General features: G+C 17.5%; 4 protein-coding genes across 4 annotated transcripts; 1 reads left to right on the top strand and 3 right to left on the bottom strand.

Annotated features, from left to right (window-relative positions):
• Nucleotides 1-952: 952 nt before the first annotated feature.
• Nucleotides 953-2,689, bottom strand: PRELSG_1424400 (conserved Plasmodium protein, unknown function; the record flags this gene model as incomplete). The annotated part of the gene is made up of 1 exon (XM_028679306.1): nt 953-2,689. One exon carries the CDS (start codon nt 2,687-2,689, stop codon nt 953-955), a length of 1,737 nt encoding a protein of 578 aa, XP_028535033.1.
• Nucleotides 2,690-5,258: 2,569 nt separating this feature from the next.
• On the bottom strand, nt 5,259-6,692 carry PRELSG_1424300 (CS domain protein, putative; the record flags this gene model as incomplete). The annotated part of the gene is made up of 4 exons (XM_028679305.1): nt 5,259-5,349; nt 5,639-5,879; nt 5,986-6,147; nt 6,251-6,692. The coding sequence occupies 4 exons, from the start codon at nt 6,690-6,692 to the stop codon at nt 5,259-5,261; spliced, it is 936 nt and encodes a 311-aa protein (XP_028535032.1).
• A 2,203-nt stretch (nt 6,693-8,895) lies between these two features.
• PRELSG_1424200 (conserved Plasmodium protein, unknown function) lies at nt 8,896-10,541 on the top strand (the record flags this gene model as incomplete). Its single annotated transcript, XM_028679304.1, has 2 exons — nt 8,896-8,905; nt 9,538-10,541. The coding sequence occupies 2 exons, from the start codon at nt 8,896-8,898 to the stop codon at nt 10,539-10,541; spliced, it is 1,014 nt and encodes a 337-aa protein (XP_028535031.1).
• Nucleotides 10,542-11,570: 1,029 nt separating this feature from the next.
• PRELSG_1424100 (conserved Plasmodium protein, unknown function) lies at nt 11,571-15,193 on the bottom strand (the record flags this gene model as incomplete). The annotated part of the gene is made up of 6 exons (XM_028679303.1): nt 11,571-11,616; nt 11,692-11,803; nt 12,155-12,182; nt 12,326-12,419; nt 13,188-14,770; nt 15,191-15,193. The coding sequence occupies 6 exons, from the start codon at nt 15,191-15,193 to the stop codon at nt 11,571-11,573; spliced, it is 1,866 nt and encodes a 621-aa protein (XP_028535030.1).
• Nucleotides 15,194-16,348: the final 1,155 nt, after the last annotated feature.

Genomic DNA, 16,348 nt, shown 5'->3' with positions numbered 1-16,348 from the left:
TTTACATTTTTTTTTTTAATTTATTAAATTTAATATATATTTTAATTTAGAAGTTAAGATTGTGCTAACATCTCACAAAAAACATGTATAATTTTTTTTCCTTATTGAATATATACTTTTTCTTTTACAACTTTTTCATTCTTTTAAAAATATATATAATATTTAAAAAAAAAAAGTTTGCATATAATGTGTTCTACATACTTTTATATTACCTTACGTTGATAAGTTAAGAGATTTGAAATGAAATTTTTAAGGTTTCTTTATATAACCTTTAAAAAAATAATTAAAGTTAGAACATGTAACATTTTATATATATTTAAATACAAAGGTCACATGCTTATATTTTTGTTCATTTTTGTGGATATATGTTTTTTATTTGTAATTTACCTAAAAAAAAGTATTAATCATTTTAAAATTTTTATAATTATTCATATTCTGATATTCTTAAAATGGAGAAAAAAAAAAAAAAAGATTTAGCTATAATAAATAACGGCACTTTTATTTTTGTAGAAAAAAAAAATAAAATAATCAAAATAAACAAAATGAAACAACATATATAAAGAATATGAATATAATAAAATATATAAAATTATAAAACAAAAAATTAAAAAATATATTATGAATAGTAAATTAAAAAAATTATGCACTATTATAAGATATTGAAAACATAAGAAATCTTTAAAGGAATGAAGAATTATTACACATATAAAGTGATTTTATCAAATTATTCATAAAATTAATGAAAAACATATATATATATATATTTAATATAAGTGTATATACTATGACAGAAGTTGGTATTATTATTATCATAATCCTTGTAGTTACAAATTATTATTATTAGATATAATTATTAGTTATTTATTAAAATTGTTCATTTGTGGATAATGAATAAAATTCTTTTGTTTTTAATGAATTATTATTTTATGTATATAATTTTAATTATTACTAATTATTTTTCGGCATTTGTGAAATTCTGATCACTATTGCTAATCAAGACATTTTTTGATGAATCTGGTGAATTTTTATTATTTTTTTCTTGCAATTCCTTTTTGTGTTTTTGCACTTGGAATACTAATTCTTCGAATTTTGTTTTAACTACATCGCTTTTCTGCTGAGATTCACTAGATTGATTTTTTGTTTTATATCTTCTAGCTAATTCTCTTGCTCTTCTTTTTAGATTGGCTATTTTGATTTCTATATCATTTACTTCATTTAGTGATGAAGACATTAATTCTTTTTTTTTTTCTTGGAAAACCTTTAAACAACCTGATAAGCCTCCTTGGTTTTTAAATGTAAGAGTTCTTGTTGCTCTTCTTACGAATGGTATTACTGTATTATCATTTTCATTCTCTAACGATTCTTTATTATCTTCAGAACCTTTTTCTTTTTCATGGTTTTCTTCATTTTCTGAGTTTTTATATTCTTTGATTTCTTGAAATTTTACTTTTGAAATTTTCTTTTCAATTTCATCATCATTTTTGTTATCGTCTTTTTGTTCATCGTTTCCTTCTTCGCTAACCTTCTCTATAGTATTAAGAGAATTGAAATGATCCGATCTTGTAAAACTACGACTAAATAATTTTTCTATTAAAGATGAGCTATCCTTTTTGGAAGAAGAATTGCTATTAGAATGATTTAATAAGCTATTAATTCTTTCACTTAATTTATTTGAGTTATTTGAACAATTTGAATCAGCTGAATCAGAGGAATTTTTAATTTTTGTTTCTTGCGCATTCTCGGTTTCACCATCATAGCTTTTGTTTGTATTATTAGAAGATTCATTTTTTAAAAGTAAATCATTGTTGTTTCCGTTTGCTTCAAGTAATTCACTGTAATTATTTTGTTCTAGTTGAGGGGGGATAAGTGATGTTCCAACCAATTCCTCTTTATTTTCACTTGATTTATCATTATAATTTAAATTATTATTACGTTCATATAAATTTTCATAATATCCCTCTTCGTAATTAAAATAATCATTATTTTTATAATTATCATATGGATCAGGTTCAGCTTTACATTGTACATTATTATAAATACCATCATAGCTATATTCATTATCATTTTCATAACAATTAATATTGCTTTCATTATTATTATCATAGTAATTTTCATGGGTATTTAAGTCGTTATTTGTTATATTATTATTTGTATAGTTATTTAGGTAATTACTTGCATCGTTAATTCCATTATTATTTTCCTCATAATTTTCACCATATTTATTTAATAATTCATCATCTAATTTTTTTTCAAAGTTAGAATTTTTTATATTATTTTTTGAAGAATATAATTTATTTTGCTTTCTAGTATCTACCATTTCTGAATTATAAAATAAAGAATTTTTTGATTTCATTGATTCCGATATGTTTAATAATTCCTGATTTTTCTTTATATGTGTATTACTGTTGTTTATTTTATTAGATATATTATAATTTAATTCTTTCCATTTTTCTGAGTTATTATTACTATCAATATTTTCATCATTTTCATTTACATTTGAATATTGTACATTAATTGAATCTGAATATTCTTTTGTTGTCTCTACTTTATTATTATAATATTTGTTATTACTTTCATAATTTTCATAATTTGATTCTTCTTCATACTCTTTCCATTCCCCTGATAGCAAATCAAAATACCACCATTTGCTATTTATTATATCATAATAATATTTTATATCTTCTGGCATTTTTTAGTTTTATTTCTTTTATATTTTTTCTCCATATCAAAACTAAAAATAAGAATCAATCTTTTTTTATACAAATATTTATCAATATAGATAACGTATTCTTTTATCATCAATACTTTATTTTTACTAATAAATATACTTCATAGTTCACTATGTTTCTTAATATTTTGACATTTTAAAAAAAAATGTGTTCATATTAAATTTTAAAAAAATTCGAAAACTGTTTAAAATAAAAAAAGTGTGTACATATTTCAAGCGAAAAAAAAGAAAAATTAAAATATATTAGTATTATAAAAAATATATATATATATATATATTATTTTTTAAAAGTTAATTAAAAATATAAAATTGTTATATAAAAAAAAAAAAAGAGTAATATACCAATACATATTAAAGCAATTATAACAAAATTTTGAATATTTTAAAAAAAATCGAAAAATAAAAGGTTGTATTTCACTAAATTTTTTTTGTGGAACATATATCGTTGCAATTTATATTAAACTTTTTTTTTTTTATAAATTATAATAATTCTACTTTTACTACAGTATATTTAAAAAAAAAAAAAAAGTTGCTGTTAATGATATGGAATTCTGTTAAAATCCATAAAACGAAAATATTTTAGAGGCACACACCATATATGGTAAAAAAAACCAAAAACATAAAAATTTTACATAAAAGAAACAAAAGGATTAATATAAAAATTATTTATTATATTAAAACATGAATAAGCATGTTTTTTTTTTTTTTTTTTTATGTGTATGTATATATAATGTACATATATATTTAAATATACATATAAGTATATATATTTCTTCTTTTATTTTAATAAGAATATAAAAGCATTTTAATGTATTAAAAAAGAAAAAAAATTTTGTACGTTGTAAAGTATATGCACACACAAAAGAATTTTCAACAAGTGCATGAATTTAAAAAGAAAAAATGAAGATTTAGAAAGGTTAAAAATGAGGTTCTTATTTTTATAAAATATAAAATTGTATAATAGTATAGAAAGAATATATAATTACTACATTATATTCATATAAAAATAAAAATGAAACTTTAAGTGTATCAAATATTTTATAACTTATTCTCTTATTTTTTCAGTAGTAATTTTTTAACAATTTATCTTTAATTTCTCAGCATGTGAATTTTTTCTTTTTTAAAGAATTTGAAGTTTTTCTTATATCTTGGATAATAAAAAAAAATCATATAAAAAAAAAAGATATAAAAACATTTTTTTTTTTAAGAATTATCAAGTAAATACAAAAATATAATTTTAATTTATTATTGTTCATTTAGAAAAAAGAAACTTCATTAAAGTGGAATATATAGATATAATTCATTTTTTATATTGTATATATGATAGTTTTTCCCTATTAAAAAAAAAAAATTTATTATATATATTGGGATTTATATGTGTATGGTATTATTTATAAACTAAATAAAATTTGGAGAATCGTTATTTCTTAATTTTATATTTAAATTAACATATAGATTAAATTATTTAAAAGTATATATAAATTTAAAATATGCGAATATTAATTAAGTTATCATCTAAGGTAATTTCAGATAAGAATATAAGAAAAAAAAAAACTGAAAGAATATTAGCAAAATAGTTGAATTTTATTAAAATATTATATTTATATACTTGTAAAATTCATTATATTTTCTAGTATTCGTTTATTTTATAATAAATTATGTCTTGTGCTTACTATTACAAAATTAATAGAAAAATATATGTTTTGCGGTTAAATGGAATGGAAAATTTATTATCATTTATTTATTTCCTTTTTCTTAACATAATTAAAGATTTTGTAACTAGGATAATTTTTTTAACTCTTAAGATTATTAAAATAAAAAAAAAGAAAATTAAAAAAAAAATTAATAAATAATTATAAGCATTCATAAAATTACAAGAAAGTATTAGGTTTTTTTTTTTAATGTACAATTTTTCTGAGATTATATCCCAAGTTTTTTAAAAAATGTTGATATAATATTTTTGAAATGCTTATTTTACATACTAATTTAAGTTGATGCATTTAGAATGATATTGAATAATTTTTTTTTTCTTTTATAAATTTCAAAAAGTAATAAATGGAAATAATAGTAGTAAACATAGAACTATATTTCAATATTTTGTTACTAAAAAATTTAACAAAATTTAGTCTTATATTTGAATTTTCTGTGTAAATTTATTACTGAAAATAAAATGTAGAATTCTTATGTTCTCTTATGAATTGAATATAAAGAAATATATCATTTAAAGTATTTTAAAAAAATAACAAAAAAAAAAATATATATATATATATGTAATATTATTAATGAAATTTTTTTATATAATTTTTGTTAGATTACTTCTGAAATAAAATCTTTTTAAATCATTATTTTTCATGGATTACTAATATACTTTAACTGAAATTATATTAATACAAATTATATATATGTGAAGTCGTTCTATTTTTATTACAACATATATACGTACATATATTAATATAATATATACATACTTTCAATATTTTTATTAAAACACCTTAATAAAAATTCAATTACTTGCATTTTAACGTAAAACTTATTTAAATGGAGATCCTTTACCATTTAATGCATTTTTTAATATATTTTGTTTTCTTATTTCATCTGGTGATTGCATTCTTTCATTTTTTCTGAATAAAAAAGAAAAAAAAAAAAAATAATTATTATTTATTTTTAAGTTAATTATTATAAACTTATTTAATTTAATCTCTTTTCTTTTTTTTTTTTTTTTTATATATTTAAAATAATTTTCTTATAAGTAAATACTAATAATTATTTTAAGTAAATTTAATATATAAAAATATGTAAACACAAAAATTATAATAAAATTAATCTTTTTTCTTTTAATTATTATTAAAAGGATATTATATATACAAATATATAATATAATATAATATTTCATTTAAAATAAAAAATTACAATTTTTGTTCATGTAAAAATTTCCTTATTTCCCCTTGTGTTTTTTCATCAAAATCAGTTAAATTCTTTTTTGATTCTATTTTTTTTGTGTCTATTTCAGGATCTCCTTTTATTACACATGGCCACCAATTTTCTCTTTTTTTTTCTAAAAAAATTATTATTTTTTTCTTATCTTCGATGCTCCACATGCATTCCTGTTTATTAACTTCTTCATAAAACTTACCCTCTAACTTTAATTCATCTTAAAAAAGAAAAAAAAAGAAAAGAAAACTTATTTATTACATAATGCGAATATTACATATTTAAAATTCTTAGAAATTCTTAAAAAAAAAATTTTTCTTTTATACTCATGTGAGAAATTTTTATATTTCTATTTGTTATTTCAACATTTATTTCGTTAGTCTTAACTTCTTTATTTAAGAGAACTTCTAAATTAATTTCATTTAATGATTGATTCCAATAATACTTTTCAGTTTTTCCACCATTCCATGTAGATATATGATTTTCATCTATTTAAAAAATAAATACATGAATATTTGTAAAAACTGAAAATATTTAAATAGTATCATTTTCTTTTTTTTTTTTTAAATGAATATATATATTTTTTATTACGAGTTAAGTTAGTTGTTGTTGCTTTTTCATCTTCTTTGTTTGATTTATCTTTTTGTTCTTTTTTTTTTTCATTTATTTTAATATTATTTAACTTTATTAATTCATCACAATTTGGTATATATTTTTTTTTTATTTCCTCGTTTTCGATTACATACGGTTGTTTTCTAATTATATAATTTAATTGATGTTTTTTAAATAATTTTATTAAACATTCTTCTCTTGTTTGTGCTTTAAATCCACAATGATTATTATTTAAAATATTTTTAAGCATATGACCCTCATACTTTTTTGATAAAGTTTGTATATCATCTTCATTAAGCATCAAATGAAAATAATCAGTCTTATTTTCTAGGAAGGACAAAAACATTTCTATTAAATCATCTATTGAATTATAGTCACGAGCAATAGCCATTAACATATTTTCATGCTTTTCGTGTGCCATTTTTTTTTTTTATCCTTTTTATATAATTATTTTTATTTCTTATCATAAATATTTGATGGTGAAAAAAAAAAAAAAAGAAAAAAAAATTATATAAATCCTAAATGTTATACTTTAATTTTATATTATTCAAATAACACAACATACTTTTAATTTAAAAAATGTTTTTAAGCTTTTTAAAAAATGAAATTATGTAAAGTTTAAATTTTCAATTGAACAAATTTTATAATTGTTTGAATTTCAAATTATATGAATTTTACAATAGTTGACTTGCAGAAATATTAAATTTTATATTATGCAAAATTTATGATATTAAAACTATATTAAATCTTTTATTTTTTTTTTTCCCTTCATACACTTTTAACATTTTTTTTTATTTTAAATGTATTATTGTTAAAACAATTTTTTGTTTTCTTTGTTATCCAAAATAAATAAATATGCAGAGACGAAAATAAAATACTAGAACAATATAAAATATAAAGAGAACTAATAAAAATAATTTCCCTTCAATATTAATATTAATATTTATATATTATTTAATATATAAGCTTAAAACATTACATATTCTATGCATTTATTTGGAAAGCTATACTAATTCAAAAAAAAATTTTATAACAAAATTTTATTAATCATATTTTGCTTGAATATTAATTGCAAAATATTTTAAGTTTTTATTTCACTAAACACTTTCATATCTTAATTTTTTTTAATGGATTATATATATATATATATATTTTTATTAGAGTAAACTATAAAATAAAAGTTTCCTATCCAATTGTTAATACAAAGTCATTTAGTTATCATATTATGGAAATCGCAATTTTTTAATATTTAATAGAATAAAATACTGTTTTTTTTTTTTTTTTTTCTTATATCTTCATATTTTAGTTATATTTTAAACAAAATATAAAAATGAAGCTACAATAGTTTAATAAAAAAGGGAGCACATTTTGAATTTTACATATTTTACTTTATCATAGAAGGATATATTTTTTTTCTATAGCATATTCTATAAAAAAAAAAACTTAAAATATATCTTAAAAAAAAAAAATATTACTATACTAAGAAATATTTAAGAAAAGTATTTTTATCTTTTTTTTTTTTATTAAATTAATAATAAAATACTTATTTGCAGATTATGGAAAAAAACATACACCAGTAAATTTTTCAATAATTTAAATTAAAATGTTGAATTTATAATTTTTTAATTATGTACTAAATTCAATTCTATAATTAAAGGTGTACTTTACCTTTTGTAAAAAAAAAAAATAGTTAACTGTATTTATAAAAGATAAAAGCTTTCAAGATATATATATTCTCATTCTTAAGTATTATTTATACTCAAATAACATAAATTCTTAATATGCTCAAAAAAAAAAAAAAAAGAAAAATTAAAAAAAAATAAAATTAAATAAAATGAAGGAGTTATTTTAATTAATAAATCCTTTAATTCATTTTTTAATTAACATTATTTTTCATAATTGATTCTATAAAAATAAAAAATTATACATATGTTTTTAAATAAAAATTTCATTATATATATATATATATATATATATATGCATGTATATATATTTTTTGAAACAATGTTAAAAGGGTTGTTAACAGAAATATTGTAATAAATTACAAGAAAAGCATATATATGCTAAATAATTATTAAAAAATAAAAAAAATTTAAGTATTTTTAAAAAAATGAAACTACTTTGAAAAAGTAAATATAGTATCATTTCATTAAGTTAGAAGTAAATTTTAAAAAATTATATTATATAATAAATTAATTATGCATGAATTATTCCGCTCAAATAAAATAGAGATTTTTTCCATATAATGGGAAAAAGAAAATTTTTTTTTTTTTGTATTAACTTTTTTTTATATATTTGCATGCGTTCTCTTTTTTTTTTAGAGCCATACAATAATAAAAAAAAAAAAAATTATTTCAATCTTGAAATATTCATTTGAATAAAAAGAATAAAAAAAAAAATTTTTTTTAAATATTTAAAATTTTTTTTTTTTATATATTTAATTCATAAAATCATAATTATTTTATTCTTTTATACTTTGTTAATAAAAAAATCAATAAAAAAGTTAATTTTTTTATAAATTTATAAATAACATTTTTTATAATATTTGCGTTATTTTAATTTTTAAGCTACATCTGTTCACAAAAAAAAAAAATCCTTTTCTTATATAAAAAAAATTGTACAAAATGTTTTACGGTAATAATATACATAATATATTAATTATAACAATTTTTTAAAAATAAATATGTACATATCTAGTATTTTAATATATATTTAAACGTACGCATATATATATTCTCTGGATAAATATTTTCATCATGTATTTTACGACATATATATATATATATATATATATATATATATGTATTTCTATGGTATCTATATGTTATTTAATATATTTCTTTTACATATTTTGATTTGTTTTTATTCTTTCATTATATAATATGGAGTTATGATGGATATAGTGAAAATATTATTTTAAAATATGATATTTATGTTATAAAAATATACATATACATATTTTTAGTGTACATTTTTTTTTTTTAATGTGAATATTATAATTTTTATGATTATACATATATAGATTTCTTTTTATGTAAAATATGTAGTATTCCTTTTTAAGATATTTTATTACATATTTTTGATTTCAAATTAATTTTCATTTTTTTTCATATATTCTATGAATGAATAGTATAAACAAATATATGTGCTATTTTGTTCTGATTCGTTGCTAGTGTTATTTTAATAATTTTCTAAAATTTTTTATTATATTTTTGCTTTATCTTGTACAAAAATATATAAATATAAAATTTTTTTTTTTTAATTAGGAAAAGTAATAAAAGCAGGTGAAACTGTAATCCCCGAAGTTAAAGATGGATATTCAGTTATTCACCTTTCAAGAGCATGTTTGAATAATCCTAAGGAAGAAGGAAAGATATATGTACAAGTAGAAGATAGTAAAGGATGCTACAATATTTGTTGTTTACAAAAGAATGTTTGCGAAGATACTTCATTAGATATTTTTTTGATGTTAGATAATGATGTGAAAATTAAGACTAGTGGTAGCAAAAATGAAGTTCATATTGTTGGTTATTACGAAGTGTCATTTGGACAAGATAACATAGATGAAGATGAGGATGAATTTGAAGATGAAGATGAATATGAAAATGAAGAAGTTAGAATGTTAACAAAAAAAAATACATTAAAAAATTCTCTATCCAATGGTAATGCTAAAAAAAAAAAAGATGTTGAAGATAACGAAGATGATGAAACAAATGTAGGAAAAAATGATGACGATGATGATGACGATGATGATGATGAAGATGATGAAGATGAAAAAGAAAAAGATGACGATGATGAAGATGATGAAGATGATGAAGAGGATGAAGAAGATGATGATGGTGATGATAAAGATGATGAAGATGAAGATGACGATGATGAAGATGATGAAGATGAAGGTGATGATGATGAAGATGATGAGGATGCAGAAGATGCTGATGAAAAAGATGATGATGAAGATGATGAAGAAGTTGCAAAAAGTAATAAAGGAGATAAAAAAAAAAATGAACAAAAAAAAAATGTAGGCAATAAAAATAAAAGAGCTTTAGATAATAAAAATGATGGCCCATCAAAAAAATCAAAGTTAGATGATGAGAGTCAATATGAAAAAGATCTTGTAGCATATTTAAAAAAAAATGGAAAGAGTAAATTAACTGAATTAGGAAAAGTAAAAAGACCTGAAAGTGTAAAGGTTAAATTAGGATTTTTTATAAAAAAAAGAACTAACGTTTTTAAATTTGATAAAGATGGACAAACAGTATCATTAAAATAATTAAGCGTATGTTTTAATTCTTTAAATATTGAAAAAAGTTTTAAAAAAAAAGAAAACAAATGAACAGAAGTGTAAAGTATATATTTGTAATTTTTATTTATTGTTGACAATGAATAGGTTTTATTTTTATATAATTATTTAATAGTATTTCGATAATTTTTTATTTTTTCATTTTCATTTTATTAATATTTCACTATTTATAATTATAGCTTATTCCCCTATTTATCATATATTTATTTATTTGAACATATATATATATATATATATATATATATATATATATATATATATATATAAATTAAAAGAATTTAATAAGATTTATGTTTTTATTTTAATTTACATAAAAATTAAAAAAAAAAGAAATAAAATGTTTTGTATATATATTACTTTGTTACATTAAATTATTTATAAAAACATATATTTTAAACATATATATTTCAGATATATATGCATGAATACCTACACCTTAAGCTTTAATCTTTTATAAAAATTCTTATTCAAAAATGAGTAATTAAACTTTTAATTAACAACTTTTAAATAATATTCTTTTGAATCAATTTAAAAATTATTTCTTCATTATTATTTAAATTAAATTTTAAAACTTTTTGTTTTAGCATAATATTTATTTTTTTTTAATTTTGTATAAATTAATAATTCAAAAATAATTATATTTACAAGTTACATTAGAAAATAAAAAAAAAAAAAAACTTTTAAAATAATGTTCAAATTAATATATATATGTATATATATATAATTGCATAATAAATCATTTTAAAAATTAAAATTTTTTTTTATTTTATAATTATACACAGAACATTACTCAAGTTCTAATTATATTTATGAACGTAACACTTTATACATAGAAAAAAATTAATAAAATGCATGAGATTTATAAAATAAAAATATATAAAAAAGCTTAGTAAATTTTAAAATATTACAAATATATAAATGATAACAATTTTATAAATAAGTAAACAATTAAAAAAATAAGAAAAATAAAGATGATATATCTACATAATAATACACTTTTTAGTATGTACCATATTGGTTGGATTCTCTAGCTCTTTGTTTTAAGCTATAAAAATATAAAAAAAAAATTAAAATACAATTTCTTAATTTATTTTTTTTTATTTTTATAGTATTTAATTACAAGTAGTAATCTGGATCCTCTGAATTTTTGTTCTGAATATTCTTTTGATTTGTTACATTGTCACATTGTTCTAAATCATAATCATCATTGCATATATTATCTTTGTTTATATCTAAAAAAAAAAATAATAGTTTTAATAAATATATTTACAATTTATAAGAAAAATTATATATTTGATAAATTAGATTTTTTCATTTTAATGGAGTTAAAAACATTTGTATTATAAATTTAATGATTCTTTTTATTAACTAAATTCTTTATATTATAATAACTATGAATATTTTTATATTATTCTTGTTTTTCTTCAATTGCATTTTTTTCAGTTTTTTTTAATTTTTTTTTTTTTTATTATATCCTTTTAATTATTGTTCTTATTTTTTGCAATTTATTTATTTTATTTATTTTTTTTTCTATTTTATATAAAATATATAAAAATATCAAAAATTAGAAATATAGCAAGTACTGTTATCATCGTCCGATTTGTAATGATCCTAAAAAAATAAATAAATAAAACAATAATTTTAATAATAAATTTTTAAGTAGAATATATATATATCTTATTTTAAAGTAGTAAAAGGAAAATAATACAGAAGAAGATAAATGTAAATTAAAAATTAGTTTCCATTTTGCATACCTTCATATTATAATTATCATAATTTTTTTCCATATTATCACCACTATATAAATCATTTTTTCTTTTCATATTCATGTTGGGTCCTTGATAAATTCTAAAACGAAAAATGCACATTAAAAAAAAAAAAATAAATAAAAATATTAATATATATTACATTTATTTTTTTTTTTAAATATTTTTTTATATTTAAAGGTATATTTTCTATTTATTAAGTATTTCTATAAATTTTATATATGTAAAACTTTCATCTATATAGCAAAAATAATTTAGAACCTAACATATTCTAAATTCAAAATTTTTGGGGTTTATTTTTTCTATAAATATATATATACATGTATCCATATGTATATATATATTTAATAAAAACTTATATACAATTACTTCAGTTTTTTATTGCAATGAATATATATGTAATTTAGTACAAAAACTTCTTATATATTGAAGTAAATAAATAAAAAAAAAAAGGGGAAAAAAAAAAGAGAAATAATTAATAAATTAATAATTTTTTTTTATATATCTTGCGGAATACATATAAATAAAATGAAATAAAATGAATATTTAAAAAAAAGAAAAGAAAAAAGAATAAGAGAAATGAAAAAAGAAAAAAGAAAAAAAAATTAATCTCTTTTGAACTTCATAAATTTTAATAAAATTAAATATGAAATAAAATAAATTTCTTTTAAAAATTTGATGAAATAAGCATATATATAAAATATGGAGTTGTAATATTTATTTATTAACAATATAAATTATTTGTATAAATAATAGTATTGAACAGTGGTATAATTAAAAATATGAAATACTTAAATACACCAAAAATTTATTTAATTATTCATATATATAAGTGGATGAGTGCATTTACTTTTTATTAAAATTATTTATTGGAGGAGGTAAAGGTATATTTTGTTGATACATATTATTTCTGAAATTATTGTTATATCCCCCATTAATATAAGGATTCATCATACTACTGGACATATTCGGATTAACATTCATAGGCATATTCGTAATGGTATTTTGGACATTTTGAGATAAATTGTTAGGCATATTCTTAAAGTTATTAACAAAAGGAAAGTTGTTTTGTTTATAATTAATATTTTGATTTGGAATATTAACATTATTTGGTTGTATACTGATATTTGTTGGTGGTGGTGGAGGTAAATTCATACTTCCTTTTTTATTTATGGAATAATTCATATTATTCTGAATCATGTTATTTTTATATTGCTGTTGAAATTCATTTTTAGTTGCCTTATTTTTATATTTCCCACCTTTAAATTTATTTATATTCATTAAATTATTCACGTTTTTCATCATATTCATATTATTCATATTCATGGGCATATTCATTGGTATATTCATAGGCATATTGTTCATTGGGATGTTATTTAACATATCTTTTTTTATTTTATTGTCTCCTTTCCATCCTGAAATCCTAGGATCATACTTTAAGGTTAATCTTGATATTAATACACTTTTACTATTAATTGAATAAAGTTTAAATAAAAAGCATTCATTAACATGTCCCAATTTTTCAATTGGGTAGTCAAAGACTTGAGGGGGAATTTTCAAAACATTATATTCATCTGGATCTTCTTCTTTTTCTTTATTTTCTTCATTTTCATTATTATTTGCATTATTTTCTTCTTGTTCTCCTTCATTTTGCGTATTATTATTATTATTATTGTTGTTATTATTACTGTTATTATTATTATTATTATTATTATTATTATTATTATTTTCGTCATTGATAGAATTACTTTTATACATTTTATTTTTATAATCCGTTTCTGTCATTTTAAAACAAAAATATTTACAATTTTTTAACCATTCTGGTATCTCATTTACAATAGGCATATTAAACAAAACAGGTATCCAATTAGGGTGAGCAGATAAATTTAAATTATAATCTTTGCTATTTTCTCTTAACACATTGCAAAATCTAGCTAATTTTTTCGGTTCTATTGGTAAAAAGGGCAAATTCGTTGTCTTATTACCAATAGCAGTAGAAGATATATTATCATTATCATTATTATTCGCAGAAATATCTTTTCCTGTTTCTTCTGGGAATAACAAATAAACATAACCATCAGGTTTTATTATATTTTTACTGCTTTTTAAAAAACTAAAACAAAATAAATTTAAACGTAATTTAAACATTTCTGTTTGAGGATCAATAAAATCTGGATATCCATGAAATGATAATCCAGGTAAAATATAATATAGAGCATCAAAAGTATTCGGAGGAAATTTTGATTTTAATTGAACTGGATTTATACCATAATGAATAACAACATTTTTATTTAAGGATTGAATATTGTTTTTACTTTCTTGTTTTAATTCATTTTCTTTTAAACAACTACATATTTCAACAATATCATCTTCATGATCTACTAAAAATCCATTACAAAAACTGAAATTTTCATCACCAAATAGTAATATTCTCTAAAAAAAAAAAAAAAAAATATATATATATATATATATATATAAGAAAAAATACATATATTTTCATAACATAAAAGAAATGGAACAACAAAATTTTAAAAATTAAACACATGTATTTAAAAATATAATATAAAATATAAATACATATGCCAAAAAGGCTAATTAGAAAAAAAAAAAATGAAAAAAAACTTTAAGTAAAAATAACATATAATTAAGGGATAAAATATATTTTAAAAACCAAGTGATTTAAAGATGTGTATATATTAATATTAATTAATAAATATATAAATAAAGATAAAGGAACAATGATATCAAATGTATTTGTATGAAAAATGTACTTTCAGTAGTATTTACTTCTTTATCTCTCTATATACACGTATTTTTTATTTTATATATAACTTATAAATATTTATTTCTTACCATCTTCAGATAAAAATGTAAAAAAAAAAAAGAAAAAGTTCGCTAATATGTTGGATTATATTTTTAATTATTAATATCAAATACAAAATTTTATTTTAGAGATAATAATTTTTTTTAAAATTATTAATCTACTATAAAATTTATCTTTTTTTTTTTATTTAATTTTTTCTTATTCTTTCAATCTTTTAATTTTTTTTTTTTTTGTACTTGAACTTATTTTTACGATTTCTTCTTTATATATTTTTTTTCAATTTTTTATTCTTTTAATTTTTTTTTTTTTTTTTTCAATGTATTTTATTTATTTATTTAGTTTTTTGATCACAATTAATTGTATTTTAAGAAAAACAACAATTTAATAAACTATTCATTATATATAAAAGGCATTCATCAAATTATGTCAAATCTTTTTGTAATATTCTTTTTATATATGTACATATATCTTTTATTAATAAATTTTTCTTATGTAGTTTTTAAAAATAAAAATATAATTACTTTGAATTTTTATTTTTAATTATTTTTCTTTTTTAAATTATTCTCAATTTTGTCATTTTAGTTATTTTTAATTTTTCTCAGTTTTTTTTTAAGCTTTTTATTTTATTTTTTTTTTTTTTTAAGTTATGAAAAAAAAAAAAAATAATCTTAAAACTACAAAAAAATGAATCTTAAATTTTAAAAGAATGGAAAATTTTTTGTAAATAATGAATTTAAAAGTTAATTTAAAAATTTTTTTTTTTGAACAAATTATTATTTTTTCATATCTGAAATTATATTTAAATATTCATCTTATAAAAAAATTTATGTATGATATTGTAATATTACGAATAATATTTCAATGACATTTTTTTTTTGGTTTTATTAATTTTTTTTTTTTATATGTTTTATTTTATAATTAAAATAAAAAAAACTCTGTTACATTCCTAAATTTTTTATTATATCAATGAAATACATTGTTATTATAGATTATATTTTACTTATTTGTAATAAAAAAAGTCCACTCAGACTGCTTTCAAAAAATAATGTATGCATATACATTTATATCGCCGATCATGTAATAAATGCTTTATAAAATTTATGTTAATGTATAAGTGTACAATTAATATTCTTGTATAATTGAGCATTAGATAAAATATAAAAAGAAAAAAATATTTTATTTTATAA

The sequence above is a fragment of the Plasmodium relictum genome, assembly GCF_900005765.1.
Source record: "Plasmodium relictum strain SGS1 genome assembly, chromosome: 14".
Lineage (NCBI taxonomy): Eukaryota > Apicomplexa > Aconoidasida > Haemosporida > Plasmodiidae > Plasmodium > Plasmodium relictum.
Note: the sequence above shows the minus strand (reverse complement) of the source record. Positions and strands in the feature narration are given on the sequence as shown.